Source organism: Leguminivora glycinivorella, chromosome 12 (genome assembly GCF_023078275.1).
Source record: "Leguminivora glycinivorella isolate SPB_JAAS2020 chromosome 12, LegGlyc_1.1, whole genome shotgun sequence".
NCBI classification, from domain to species: Eukaryota; Metazoa; Arthropoda; class Insecta; order Lepidoptera; family Tortricidae; genus Leguminivora; species Leguminivora glycinivorella.
The window spans coordinates 24,314,084-24,328,818 of record NC_062982.1 but is presented as its reverse complement, the minus strand read 5'-3'; the positions used below and the strand labels follow the sequence as shown (position 1 = coordinate 24,328,818).

At 38.7% G+C, this 14,735-nt stretch overlaps 1 protein-coding gene and 1 non-coding gene across 3 annotated transcripts in view; one reads left to right on the top strand and one right to left on the bottom strand.

Moving 5' to 3' along the window:
- Positions 1-11,988, top strand: part of LOC125231668 (GTP-binding protein Rhes) — a 114,942-nt gene extending 102,954 nt beyond the window's left edge. For both annotated transcript variants that reach the window (XM_048137172.1, XM_048137173.1), the window contains exons 4-5: positions 8,826-9,006; positions 9,178-11,988. In XM_048137172.1, coding sequence (XP_047993129.1) covers positions 8,826-9,006; positions 9,178-9,628 — 632 coding nt within the window. In that variant the 3' untranslated portion in view covers positions 9,629-11,988. The remainder of the gene's footprint in view (positions 1-8,825; positions 9,007-9,177) is intronic.
- Positions 11,989-14,417: 2,429 nt separating this feature from the next.
- Trnas-gga lies at positions 14,418-14,490 on the bottom strand. The gene has a single exon. It is a non-coding gene; the product is annotated as a tRNA-Ser (tRNA).
- Between the last annotated feature and the right edge of the window lie 245 nt (positions 14,491-14,735).

The window sequence follows — 14,735 nt, the reverse complement described above, 5'->3', positions numbered from 1 at the left end:
AAGTTCATACTTATCTTTACCACGATTTGCGTATTTCAATGAACGATTATCATTTTCACTTTCACTAGGCTGCCGAACGCCGGCAAGGTTCAAGCTAAAGTTTTAAACTAGCATAGCTGTGAAATTTAACAGGCACCTACTTACTTACGTGGATTGAAATACGCAAATCGTGGTAAAGATAAGTATGAACTTTCAAGACAAAGTAAGACTAGAGCGAATTTTTTTCATTTATAAGTTAATTTATTGGATTATACTTTTATTTCTAACATTCCTTGTTAAAATAAAATGTACTTAACCGAGTCGCTACGATATATTATGTATTGATTTAAGCCTATTAGAGGTGAAGTAAATAGGTACAAACATAGAGTAAATCCAATCGGAATGTTATTGAAGACAATAATATACAGTAATACACTTCAAGGACGAATTTCAGATTGTATGCATCAATCAGCGTGCGCGATAATTTACTCAATCGAGCTTCAGGCAACATTCAGTAAATTGTACAGTCATGCAGCTGCCGAGAAAATGATACCCCCTTGCATACAAATTCCTATGTAGGCGGTATACTTCTCTCTGCAGCTGACTGTACCTAATGGTGGATCAGTAGCGCAGAGCGCCTGCATTTAGGCAACTTACTGGACTTCAATACATTATCTATAGCATTTGGAGGAGCTCGCTGCTAACCGGTCATCTTGGCGGTCTACCATCTTTGAATCCGTCAGGTCGTTTAAGGAAAACCGCCTCGCGACGTTAGACTTACAACGCCAATTACGCAAGGAAAGACCAAAGCCCTCCTACGTGTATACGATGGTCAATTATACTGCCATGATTGTGAGCGAGTATTTAAGAGTAAATTTGGCCTGGCCAGACATTATAAGAGCTCATAATTATGAAAAAAAAAAGTTTAATTTCTGATGTCGCCGTCAACGATTTCGATGTGGAGGATCATGTATATTGAATTACTTCAGTGGTTCAGGTGGTATTACTACTTCAGTGAGGAGAGATAAGATAAAGTAAAATAGTTTTTCTTTTCAATAATATGAACAAATTAATAAAAAGTATCCTTTGGACCTCCGCAAATAGTTTATTTCTAAAGATCCAATAAAATCAGAGCGGAAGGTATAAATGGGAAAGTAAAGCTTGTCCGAGCAAAAACTTCCCAACACGCCGAATGGCTTAGTCCTCCGGCGCGGCGTAGGGTGGCCATGTCCACTTGTCCAGTGCCACGGCGGGACCAATGTAACGCCTCATGTACTTCGATATTGCTCACTTGCTCTTCACTGGGTAATTGTGCTCCAAAAGATTATATAATACCTACATCTTAATAAGCCCCCCAACCCCACAGATACAGGCGTGATTATGTATGTATGTACATCTTAAGATTCTGGCTTCTAGTCGTAGCTGCATTATTATAATATCACAATTCACAACAATAGGTAGTTAGAGAGATATTCAATCGGCAAGGTAGTAAAACTCAAGTTAAATTGTTGGAAAATATCGAGTAGATATTTAATTTCATAAGCTTAACTTTAGAAAAACCTTATGTTATGTCGAACAGATTTTATACAAGATACAAAAACATACCAAATGTTAATAAAAATTGTTCAGTCATTTACTTTCTTTGATTCTTACCTTTTCTGCTTCATTGGATCGATTACCTTTGACCTTTCCCAGTTTTAAGGAACCAGTCGAAGAAATATCCTTGCACCGTGCTCCGTGTGGACACGCGGGTCAGGTGTCCCTCGGGCAAGTCGGGCCAGTCGGGCCCGGCGGGACGGCGGGACGGCGGACGGCGGGACTGGCCGCGCGGCCCTTCCGCCCCGCAGACCCGATTACACTCGTAAGCGACGGAAATCAAATTATAATACACAAAATCCCTGACGTATTGTTATTCACTTTGTTGTACCACAGGTTGCCGAAATCGAGAAAAACTTTGCAACTCGTAGGTACCCTTTGTACTTTACAAATCAGAACGTATTGTTATTGACTCTGTTGTACCACAGGTTGCCGAAAACGAGAAAAACTTTGCAACTCGTAGGTACCCTTTGTACTTTACAAATCAGAAACATAAGGAAACTTGTCACATTTTGTGCTCCATTCAAATATCCAATGGAATGTTATGTTTTGTTACAATTTGTTGGTATTATGCATGTACTATCAGCTGCAAAAGTGGCATTCATAATTTTTCCATCCAATTTTGCAGCTCACTGTACATCATCATCAACCAGAAATGTCACTTTAGATACTGACAGAGTTGGATTCATATACCAAGTTTTAATTTTCAAATTCATAACCAGAATACGCCTTCGAATCCCAAATAGTAATATAGTTATCGGTAAATAGTCGGGCGAGCGGCTTGTCGGACTGTAATCAGACATTATTGTGCAGGTGTCCCATTTGCGCGTGTTCGAACATGTTCCACGGAGCTCAAATTATCGAGCACATTATTGGGTTACACATAACGTTATTTCCGGTTACACGTGTGACGTGTTGGTATATATAACAGTGGCGGCTGGTGAAAATTTCTGCTAGGCAACACCAAAGCAAAAGGAAACCTGCCTTAACATTAGGTACTTTACTAGTATCCATTTTTAGGCAAGCCGGTGGGAATCGGCTTGTATGGACCAGCCGCTGCTGATATATAATATACTATTATAGACGCAGCGTTATGTATCAGCTGTTATTCAGGCTGGTAATTTGAGCGTACACCGACATAGTACGATATACTATCTAAATTTCATTGAGATAAAATTACAAGTTATGCGAATGTCATGTTCAAATTAGAAAGTCATTGAATCTACGCTGTTAAAGAATTCCCAGCATATTCATACTTAGTGGATTTGAATGGGTCGTTCCTTAAAATTGAGTTATTCAAACGAGAACGACGATTTCGCCATCAAGGGGCCATCGCACACCAAGCTATTATTTAACTTAAAAGCCTCGGAAACGTAATTGCATCAGGAAATGAGAATTTGGTTAAAAAGTGTGGAATTGGGCCAAACCATTCCGTTTGTGCGGCGCTGTATTCAGATTGCCTGTGATTTGATTCGCTTGTTTTGAGGGCGAAAAATTATATCATCTCACTTTTATCATTCAGTAAATATATACATATTCTCACATAATAGTACATAAAAATTGCTAGAACCTTTATTCCATCTAGGGTATGCAAAAACCGGTTAACTTAAAAAACCGGTTAATAACCGAGACTTTTCCTTCAAAACCGGTTAACCGGTTATTAACCGGTTTTGAGGATTTTTAGTAAATGGCCGTACTACGCAATAATTACCATTACCTTTAAGAATTCTGATGTTGATGATATCGTAGCAGGTATTACTTGCACGATGAAGATCATTTTTATCCAGTTTTTGGAAATTTGGTAAATGCGGAAATTGCTAAAAAAGGCTTGTGTGGTTTGAATATGATTCGTCAGTTTTGCGTTTTCTAGGCATGTCGCGAAGGTCTACAGCTCCCAGAGCCCCTAGTAATACAAGCAATTGATGTAAGAAAACCAAGATCTCCATTTTACCTTTCTTTTAAAAAATATAGTTTGAAATATACGGTAGACTCCGGTTACAACGACGCTCAAGGGACCGCTGATATTACGTCGTACTAACCGGAACGAACGAATTTAATAAACGAATTTCATTTCTTTTAATTAAAAGTAATATCTACATATCTATTACTAAAACATTTCAATCAATAGGTTTATTTACAGGGTATTATTATCGTCATATTAATACCTTATTTTATTGTTACTTGTTTATAAATTTAAATAGATATCATCAGTGATCGGGGATTTGGATGCCACACTGCGGGATGTCAAGTAGAAACAGTGTTATGGATATGCCGTCCGGCCCGTGATAATTTATTTATGTCATACGAGCAGTAGGTAATAACAATGATGATTTGATGTGGTATTTAAAACGCTGACCCGCCGACCATAGAAATAAATTGATAATTTAAAGGTAGGTACATAATATTATGAAAAAAAAAACTGTCCTTTTTCTAACCATATAAAGCCAGGAATCCCGCGGCATATCCATACTAGCATAATGTTTGAGGTCATTCACCCCGTGTGGCATCCAAATCCCCGATCACTGGATATCATACACGAAAGAAAAAACGACAGGGCCCACTGGTGGCCGAGCCGGGAATCGAACCCGGGTCTTCAGCTGGGCCCTGTCGTTTTTTCTTTCGTGTGTGATATCTATTTAAATTTATAATTTATATATAGTAGTGTGACTACTTGAAAAAAACCGGCCAAGTGCGAGTCGGACTCGCGCACCGAGGGTTCCGTACAAAATTAAAAATTTATGGTTTTCGTAATTTTTCCTTTATCTATGCTATAAGACGTTGCTTCGTACCAAATTTCAAGATTCTGAGTTCACGGGAAGCACCCTGTAGGTTTTGATTCCCTTGCAAGTGTCGAAAATTTGCGGCATAAACGGCTGTATCTTTTGATTGCGTTGGCTTAGAAGTTTGATTTTTTCACAGCTTCAAGGGACAGTAGACCTGAGTAATTGATATAAATTTCAGCTTCATACCTCCACGCGTTCCTGAGAAAAAGGGTCTTGACAGACGGACGGACGGACGGACAGACGGACAACAAAGTGATCCTATAAGGGTTCCGTTTTTTCCTTTTGAGGTACGGAACCCTAAAAAGAACAAATCGAAAAATATTCAATAAAATAATTTGATTTGTTCCCTAGCTGTGACTTGTTTAGTTAGAAAAGTCCTTTTTAGTATGCGTGCTTGCTCATCATTTTTAAGTAAAGCTAGTTTATACGCAATCGAAAAATACAAATAGGGTTCTATTTAGCTTATAAGATTAGACCCGAGGCGAACAAATTGTTAAAATTTTAAAAGCAATACTCCAAAAAGTTACGTGGCCACAATGTAATCTTGCTACTTGTAGGCAAGACAGGGGGCCTTGCTTGGGTGGAAGTAGCTTTGTTTCCTCAATTTACTAGTAAAACTAAAAACGTTGTCGCTCGTCGTTGCAACCGGACTTGACGGACGGATTCTGTGTAAAATGTGTCGTAAAAAGCGGCTGGTCGTTAAAATCGGAGTCGTAATAAACGGATGTACTTTCATACTATCACATACGAAAACCAAATAAATACCTGTGCTTATGTCGTTGTAAGAGGTTGGACGTTAGGTCTATGCGGAGTCGTAATATACTAGCCGGACTCTACTGTATTGTATAAAATGTATAATTGAGTAGACTCGGGACTAATTTTTAAAATAAAATCATTACAGATAATAATGTTGTCAATGAAAACTAATGAATAAATCTTTATTATTACAAAACATTAAATAATTACGTATTTTTGAACCTTTTAATGCCTAACTTTCCAAATTTTGAGAAATAAATACAGTTTCGGTTATTAACCGGTTAGTGACTATAAAAACCGGTTTTTAACAGAGGCCAAAAAGTCTCGGTTAACCGGTTTTTCGGTTAACCGGTTAACCGGTTTGCACACCCTAATTCCATCCTTTTTATTCATCCGTCACATAAAGACATCAATTTTTATTTCTATTTCGGAACATTTATTTGCATAAATAAAGTCATAAAACGAGCGGTATACAAAATTTTCATTACTTTCCTTCTATCTATTTTGTAAAAATGTTCTTTACCTCAAATGTGATGACAAAAAATAAGCTTATATATTTGGTACAAATAAATTATTCGACTTTTAAAACGACATCTTTTGTACCTAGTAGCTGGTCCCCTGCGATGTAAATGCATTATGGTCGGTAAAGCAAAGCCCCGTGGCAGCGCTAGAATACTTACTAAAGGACTTGAGTCAGTTAGCTGTCTCTTTGGGTTGTATCCGCATCTGCGCGAGTTGACTTAGGTATTGGTATATTATTTTAAGCCCTGCACATTACAGCTAGAATAACGTCGTTGAGATTGCCAATTCCGTTATGTGCATTTTTTCGATTTTTCGTTTTTTGCAGATTTGCCTTTAAAATTGTATTCCACGTCTAATGCAAAAACCAGCATACGCAAATTCTCCTTGGATCATGTTTTAACTAAACACATTTGTGATTTTAGCCCCAAAAATAAATACACATGTACTTCCAAGCACATATAGGTTTTGGTAACCAAGTAAAAAAAACGAAATTGATAATTACTACTGCACATGTGTGGATTCAGTATGGATTGTTGCTTGGTGTGCTTATGAGTTTCGGTCATATATCTTGATTTTTCAATTATTATTTTTTCTGGTATTCAAAGCTAAATATTTTAACCGTAAAGTATAACTTATTGTGTTTAATATTGTAAAGTACCTTTTTGTCGTCGATTATTCGGCAAGTTTTTCACATTTTCTAACACAGTAAGAGGGTAGCAATTATACTCCATTCTAACGTTCTTGATACTGATATGAATTATGATAACTTCATATCTGACATATTTTAACACAGACACACATTCAGTAGTAATCGTTTATTGGTGTAGTTGGGCATCATCTACTGTGTAGTATATCCTGCGTAAGAGTAGCACCAACCCTGGTAAGAAAAACGAGGGTGTTGTAAAAGGCGACTAAGTTCACAAACGAAGCAGCTAATAGCTATAGGGGAGATAAGCCACTTGTCTTCGAGAAGGAAAACTACAAACTCAAGCCCGGGATGGAATCCCCGTTAGGCGCGAGTAAGGTCCAAGCTGAAATATGTGGTAAACTCCTCGGCCTCCGACGGCCAGTTTCCAAGAGGGTGGTGCAGGTGCGGGGAATCACAGCGATTTCCTTGACTCCTCAGTCCCTGGTGGTGTGTCTACCGAGGTGTGCGATAGGGCTGCGTTTTGGCTCCTACCGTGTACCGTGTGTGTCTTTGCTGCTTTGATATTCATCTGCATACAAGAGCCGATAGAAAGTTTAAAGTTGTGGAACACATCACTCCTCAAATCACAGAAGAAACGCATAAACTTTTAATTGACAGCCTTAATGCCAATACTTTATGCCGATGACGCAGCCTTTGTTGCTACCTCTGTGAGCTTCAGCTAATGATGGGTCCAATCTCTAAGGCAGAAATTCCACTCGATGGCACGCTATTGGAGACAACCTTACGACAATAACCGACAATCTTTCGCTCTAGGCAGAGGTTGATATTTTCATCGGTAAGGCAGCTACCACTTTTGGAAAGCTTAGTGCTCGAGTATGGCAAAACAGACTCCTGACTACTAAGACCAAGGTGTTAGTCTTTCAGGCTTGTGTATAGACCATACTCTTGTACGAAGCCGAGACGTATGCCAAAGTCAAACGCCGTGGCATCTCCTTCTATAAGCGATGCCTGCGTAAGATGTTGGGCATATCATCACAGGTCGTCAAACCAGAGAGTTCTAGAAATCGCTGCCCAGTCTGACCATGCTTCTCAAACAGAGGCAACTGCGTTGATGGGTATATGCATAGGATGGAACCTCATGGAACCCTCTCGTTTACCACGCCGTGTTCTTCTGGGCATAGTAGCGAATGCCAAAAAATATGTTGGGAGGTCATTGCTTCGCTTCAAAGACTGTGCCAAGAGGTACTATCAGCTGCAAAAGTGCACGGAGAAGTTAGGAATGAATTCATTGATAAATTCACCATGCACTTTTGCAACTGATAGGACATGGCTGCCTTTAAGATCGGCTACCGAAACTAGGACACGCTTGCTAAGAAACGGTGGGAGTGGCGCAAGTGCATTGAAGATGGTCGCAAGTTCGTCCATGGACCTGGTTTGCGGCACTTGCAGACAAAAGGGAAACAAGGTAACGTTGCAAACCGTCTCAATTGGTTGCAAGCTTCCCTTGTCAGCTATGTGACAAAGTATGTCGCTATCGCATAGGTTGTCGCTATAATTACGTTGAATTTAGTCAGAACGAGTTTTAAGTTCTTTTTTTAATTTCGTTTTCTTTCAACCCCTTTTTGCCAAGAGTGGCACTGAAACTTGAGTAGTTCATGTGCTCTGCCTACCCCTTTATGGGATACGGGCGTGATTGTATGTATGTATGTACGTAAATATATATTATTAGTAATTGACAAGGAAGGTCTTTAGTTTTGTCAGATATTGACATTTTCCTTTGGATAATATCATTTATTTCTGATACAAGTGATTGTATATCATGTTATTTTGTTTTTATTACCCTAAACGCACATAACTTACTCTGATAAACCTCAAATGAACAGTATTTATGATTCCTATGTGCATGACTTACACATATGTATTTAGTAAGCTCAAAACCAATACCCATATGTGCACAAAATTAAGAAAAACGAGTATATCTTAATTTGTGATTTATTATTTCCCATGTTTTTTCACACAGCATATTTCTTGCTATTTTTGACACATTTTGGATACAAATTGAAATGATGTTTGTACCTACTTCTCTAGTAAATCGATTTTTTGTCTCTCCTGAAAAGTAGCTAAAATGCACATAGCGGAATTGGCAATCTCACCGACGATAAGAAAGAGAAATTTGCGACGAGTGGTTACGTACCAATCGTTTGGTAAGAGACACTTGCAAGTAATAATATGTACTTTTATCAGTTCTTGTTTCGGGACTAAACCAAATGGGACCCAAATTTCTTTCTGTGCTACATTTGCTAAAGTGATAATAATACATACACGAAATTATGTCCTCCTAGTTACTAACATGACTGTCGTGGAGCGACAAACAGACAACATTATGATTGATATGTTTTTGCTCTTTGCTGCAGAGCTTTCAGCCCTCGGCGTCGTTTCGTCTAGGTCTCGTTTTTTTTTACGAAGTACCTAAATCATTTACGAAACAAACGGTGGCTCACCACTACATATTCATGGAAAGTGAAATGTTTGTTCCCCAGGTGACCTGTTCGTGCTGGTGTTCGCCATGGACAGCCGGGAGTCGTTCGAGGAGGTGATCCGCCTGCGGGAGCAGATCCTCGACACCAAGGCCAGCGCCGTCAGCGGCGGCAGCCGCGGCAGGCGGCAGGTGCCCAGGGTGCCCATGGCCATCGCGGGCAACAAGTGCGACCGAGAGCTCAAGTGAGTTTAAACATGTTTTTCTTTTATCTTTAAACTGCAAATTTTAAGATTGTTATAGCCGTCAGCATTTCTACTATGTAGTGCTTTTCACGTTATCTGACCATTTCGTTTTCGCAAAATTAGAAAACAAAAAATAGATGGCTTTAAAATGAGAAAGTAACTTTCTTGCAGGACTGTACAACCAGAGGAGGCAGCCGCGTACTGCGCCACCCAGGACGGCTCCTGCGTGTTCGTGGAGACCTCCGCCAAGAAGAACTTCCACGTGGACGACCTCTTCTACGAGCTGTTCGTCGTCGCCAACTTGCCCCTGGAGATGGCCCCCAACCACCACAAACGGGTCAACACCACCTTCGGCAGCCCCTGCACTCTCCCGCCAACCAGCAGCCAGAGTAGTAGGAGTAAGAAATGCACGCTCTCCATCAAGAGGAGGCTGTCGGACGCGTGCGGCGTGGTGGCCCCCAACGTGCGGAGGCCGAGCATCAGGACGGACCTGATGATCATGAGAACCAAGACTTGTGCCAAAGGAGACAGCGACAGCGCGGGCGGGAGCCCCAAGCTCACGCTCAACCGGCTGGTGCGCTCGGCCGGACAGAGCGACAAGCGCTCGTGCGTCCTTCAGTGATATTTGTAATGTGTCTGTTGTTGTAGCTACATATTTCAATCAACATTTTTAAGACAACAAATAGTGAATTCAACTCATCATATCAATTTTCAGCAAGAAATAAATCAAAATCAGATACACATATCGCTTTAACTGGATTCAAACATCAATGTAAAAATTAAAGACTGTCTCACTGAAGTTGCTCTAAAAAAAAGTGATTACTAACATCTATCTTTTTGGCACATTATTTTAAGTAAAGGTGATTTGATCGGGGAGAAATCAAAAACCTACACGTAATCGATCAAATTCTTTTTAATTAGAATAAAAATGGTTCCAACAAATCGCGCCACACGAGGTTTCGTGCGAACCGGAATAGCCTGTACAAACCCCATTAGCTGAATAACCCCTTTATATTGATGAGAGGCAAATTGGCTCCGTGTCGCGGTACAGGGCATTTTCAATGCATTGCCTTCGAGTTAACCCTTTCAATATCGCTTTACGCTGCGAGCAACGTCAGCAAATACTGTCGATCGTAAATTTGAAGACGCTGTGCGCGGAGAAGGCTCATTTTAGACGGTACGAGTTTTCGGATGCGATGGTGATACACTGTACATATGTTAAATTGACCTGCACCTCTCTACATAAAATTGCAAAAGGGACTTAATCGCGTATAACTACATTTTTAAACTAACCTCCTACGTTCCGACGTTTCAAGGACGGCGTTGTCCCATGGTATCGGAGCTGACCCGTTTATGTTTAAGACCCGTTTGCAATATTAAGTGCACGCCATCTGTTGCTTGTCATCGTAAACCATGGCGTACGTAAAGGCGATTAGAGTTTTATGTCACCCAAAGCTTCAGTAAGATTCGGAAGTCAATGAACTGGATTTATGCATTCCGTTTCAGTCTCCCGGTAAGTAATTCTGTAAACGATGACATATTACCCGAGTTGATACTAAGTATTGTTACGTATAATAAAAGTTAAGGTAAGGACAGGAGTGAATGCCTTGTTGCTTTAATGCTGTTGGATAATAAAAGTAAGGTATGCGCCGGTGTGTTTATTACTGATCGTTGTCGAGCTTCAAATGTGCTATAAGTGATGAGGTCCAGAATTGTGAAGAGTAAACTGCTGGCTATCTCAGAACAAAATATGAAGGAAGCGGTATGGAATCTAAATAAAAGTATTTATTCCCAAATATGGGAAAAGTATTATCTCATGATATTTGAATGAAACCTGCCGGCAAAGAATTCTCCAACAATATTGCTGGCCTAGGGCGATAACCCTTACTCATTGTGTCAATTTACTCTTAGCAATTTTGGATATGAGATTAGAATAGAATTTTAAACAAATTTTGGGACAAATGAAGGTCGTCCGAGCAGAAGAGAATCTTCAAAGTGTCAGTCGACGCTGTTTTTGCAAAGTGGACATGATTATAAAGTGCTTGTTAACCTACGTCATAAAATATGGTATGTTTAAATTAGGAAGTCTCTTCTGCCCTTGACAACCCTAGTTATAGTAAATATTAAAAAATCTAAATACAATATTTAACGTTTATCCTACTTCTAATACAGAGTTATTTTTCTCTTCAGACTGTTCCATCCCATATCATTAACGTTAACAAAGTAATTATTATCGTTATTATTTTTCTGTCAAAATTTAAACTTATTGTTGAAATGGGACCAAATAACAATTGCGCTCATTTCCTTGAGACCTCTTAGAGAACCAATCTCTTTGATATAGAATAAACGTAATCTTCCTACATTTTTTGCTTATTTTTTCCTTCAATTTGGAGATTGAATCTCTTTGTCTATGAATGTTTTGTAAAGCCAGGGATACACTAGGGGACTTTTGACAAATTGGATTGGTAACATGGGTGTTTTTATGAGACTACTACGCAGTACCTAACGCTCTTCCGGCCGTAATATTAGAAAAAAATAATCCCAAAATGTCCATACATTTTTCAAATTTTTCAAAATAACAGGCTTTTTATGGAAAGTTTATTTTCTGGTACAAATGAAAATAAGGTACAGCGGGACAAATCTCGACTGTGGGACCAATTGTAACTGGTCCACTTTTTCCATGTTTTACAATGTTTGCATTAAGAGTTTTGAATGATTCACGGTTATTTTCATTAGACTTATATTGACCGGGATATAGACCGTGATTACCTTTTTGATTTTCGTGGAGCTTTTTGTCAAAATGAAAATGAAAAAAATAAAAATCTTTATTGATAACAATTGTTATTGATAACTTTATTGATAACAATTGTTATTGTCAGTGGTAACGCTGAAAGTGAACGCAGCCGACGCGCGCGAAGGAGGGTAGATCGCGCGCTGTCTATACAACTTTAACATCCACCCGCCTTCGTCAGTTTTCCGTGATCATGATGCATGCAACTGCGTCGAAATATCGGGAGCTCGACAAAAATCAAAAAGGTAATCACGGTCTATATCCCGGTCAATATAAGTCTAACGTTTGCATTATTAAATAGATTGTCCACCAGTTATAGGTATATGGTAGGCGTGTTCAGTGGATACATGTAGAACTCAACATCATAGAGAGATTTGCCCCGCTGTACCTTAGTCAAAGACATCACCGCACCTTTTCACCTTAACCAACGTTGCTGGCGACACGTGACTCGGATTATTTTTGTAACCGAACAGTGTCAGTGTATCCCTGACGTAATACTATTGACTTGTACCTAAATTAAATATGTAAGCTTACTTACTATACCTAAATACTAAATTTGATTCATGTCATGCCTTGCAAAGGTATCTGTCATTGTATTTATCTAATACATTATAATCTTTTGTAACCACCTTTTACCTAATAGTATATTGCTAATAAACAATGTTTGTATCTGCTTGTTTCATTAGAAAACCTCCTACAACTGGATGAATTAGTATAATGATGCCTAAATTAGTAGACAGCTTCCGGCCAAGCGTGATCGAGTATCCTAACAGGTAGGTAAAAGAAGCTTTGAAAAATATTATTTGTCCTATCCTAAACATAATTATTAAGGCAAACCTTGACAATTATAATTCGACCAAAATAATCATGTAGGTAAGTGAAAACTTAAAAAATGAGAGTCTTGAAATAATTTAATACGAAAAGTCGTATATTCTTTACACATTTTTCATTACCATAAACACAAAGGTGATACTATTTGCAAACATTCGAAATTAAAGTCTACTTGATGTCTCGCACTAGGTACATTTATTTATTTATGTATGTGTATTTTATTTATATATTTGTATTATACTAATATATGTATATGTAGGTTAATTTATTGTATTTGTGTATGTTTATTTTATAATATTAGGTATCGACTTGTATTTAATCATTACAATCTCATACTGGCTCTATAATATTGTGCACCAAACTAACTATTTCTGTTTTGCCCAATGGTTGACTGGTAGAGAATGCCTTAAGGCGTTAAGTCCGCCATTTGTACTTTTTATTGATAATTTGTGCAATAAAGTTTAAATAAACAAATACTTGCAATGTGTGTTGATCTTTGAAGCAGCTCTGGATATCCCTTCTCGTGTCGAGCGTCGAGATTGCGAGCCGTTTGTACGCATGGGTGATGTTTGGTCAGGACTCCGTTAAGGACGGCTCACACTTCGAGGACCCCTTTAATAAGCTCAGGTTTATTAGGAAGGCTTTGTTTTGTAAAATAATATATTTATATTCCTCTTTGAGATACTTTGATGTTATAATTAGTTTATTTCTCTGATTAATTTGTTATCAAAGAAATTGACAATAACAACATGAACACTGTTAGTTCGTCAAATTAGAGCAATAGGAGCAGTTTGATACTAATTTGACAAACAAATAGCGATAGCTACCTCAACGCCGTGTCAAAACCATAACCAATTGGTTGGATTTAACAAAATCGGAATAAGTAGTCTCTAGGAAACAATCTCCTGAAACAGTTTCGTATCAATGCTCGGCGTCCAGAGTCAATCGTCCTTTACAAAGCGGAATTTAGGGTCGGAACATTTAGGCTTTATTTGCATGAGTATAATTTTAATTACAAACGGATACTCTTTCCCTTTTTGGGAATTATAAAATAATGCAAAGAATTCGTTGGGTGCCTACAAGATGTAAAGGTAAAGTAGATAGCTTTCCACGTTCCATGTAAAATATTTGAGTACCTATCAAACAATTCCGTTGTGGAATAAAACACCTGCTACTTTACAAAACATGCATGCATTGTTATTTTAAGCTCGATAAATATTTATATAATAAACAACGAAAGGGTGAACTTTATTCAGGTATTTGTGAGTAGCTCTACCACTACAATACATATGTATAATGATTGCGACTGTACATGTAAAGTCACCGGCAATAATATCGCACAAAAAAAAGGCAGCAAAAATATCTGACACAATATTTAGCCATAAGAGCGTGTCAGATATTTATGCAGCCTTCTTTCTGTAGGTACATACAATATTATTGCCTGTGACTGTACGGTTTCCCAGCGATGGCGTGATAACGTGTGGAGTGGCGCGTCATTTAGATTGTCATCGCGCATGACACCGCCGCTGTTATCAATAATAAATTATATAATTCGATGCTACAGTGACATAACTTCTAGTAAATATCACGTGATATTTATTATTAAATATTCATGTTGCGACAACTGGCGTTCAACGTTCGATTGTGTGTTTTAGTGCTGTGTTTGGAAATTTTCCCTGAAACTAGATAAACCTGTCTACAACTCAAGGACTACCTCTAAAAGTAGTATATGAATCACGTAAAACTACTTTGGAATTTTTTATATTAAAGGAAAAAATGGAAAAATGTACGCTTCCGGCGGGACTTGAACCCGCATCCTTTGCAATCCGTGCAATGCTCTTTACCAATTGAGCTACGGAAGCCGCGCCGGACATCGCAAATCACAGACCAACCCCTATAGACATCTATTACAAGACGACTCGCGGTCGCCAGCCTTCCTAGTATTTGCACTGATATAAGCGCGGGCGCTCGCCGTGCCCGATCAGTATCGACCAAGTAACAGACCCGAAAGCAGCGCGTGTTTTTCGCACAAAAAAATTGGAAAAGGGTATTTTGATGCCTTAAAGATGTCCACCTGTAGTGTGAAATGGTGTGGAAAGGTAACAAG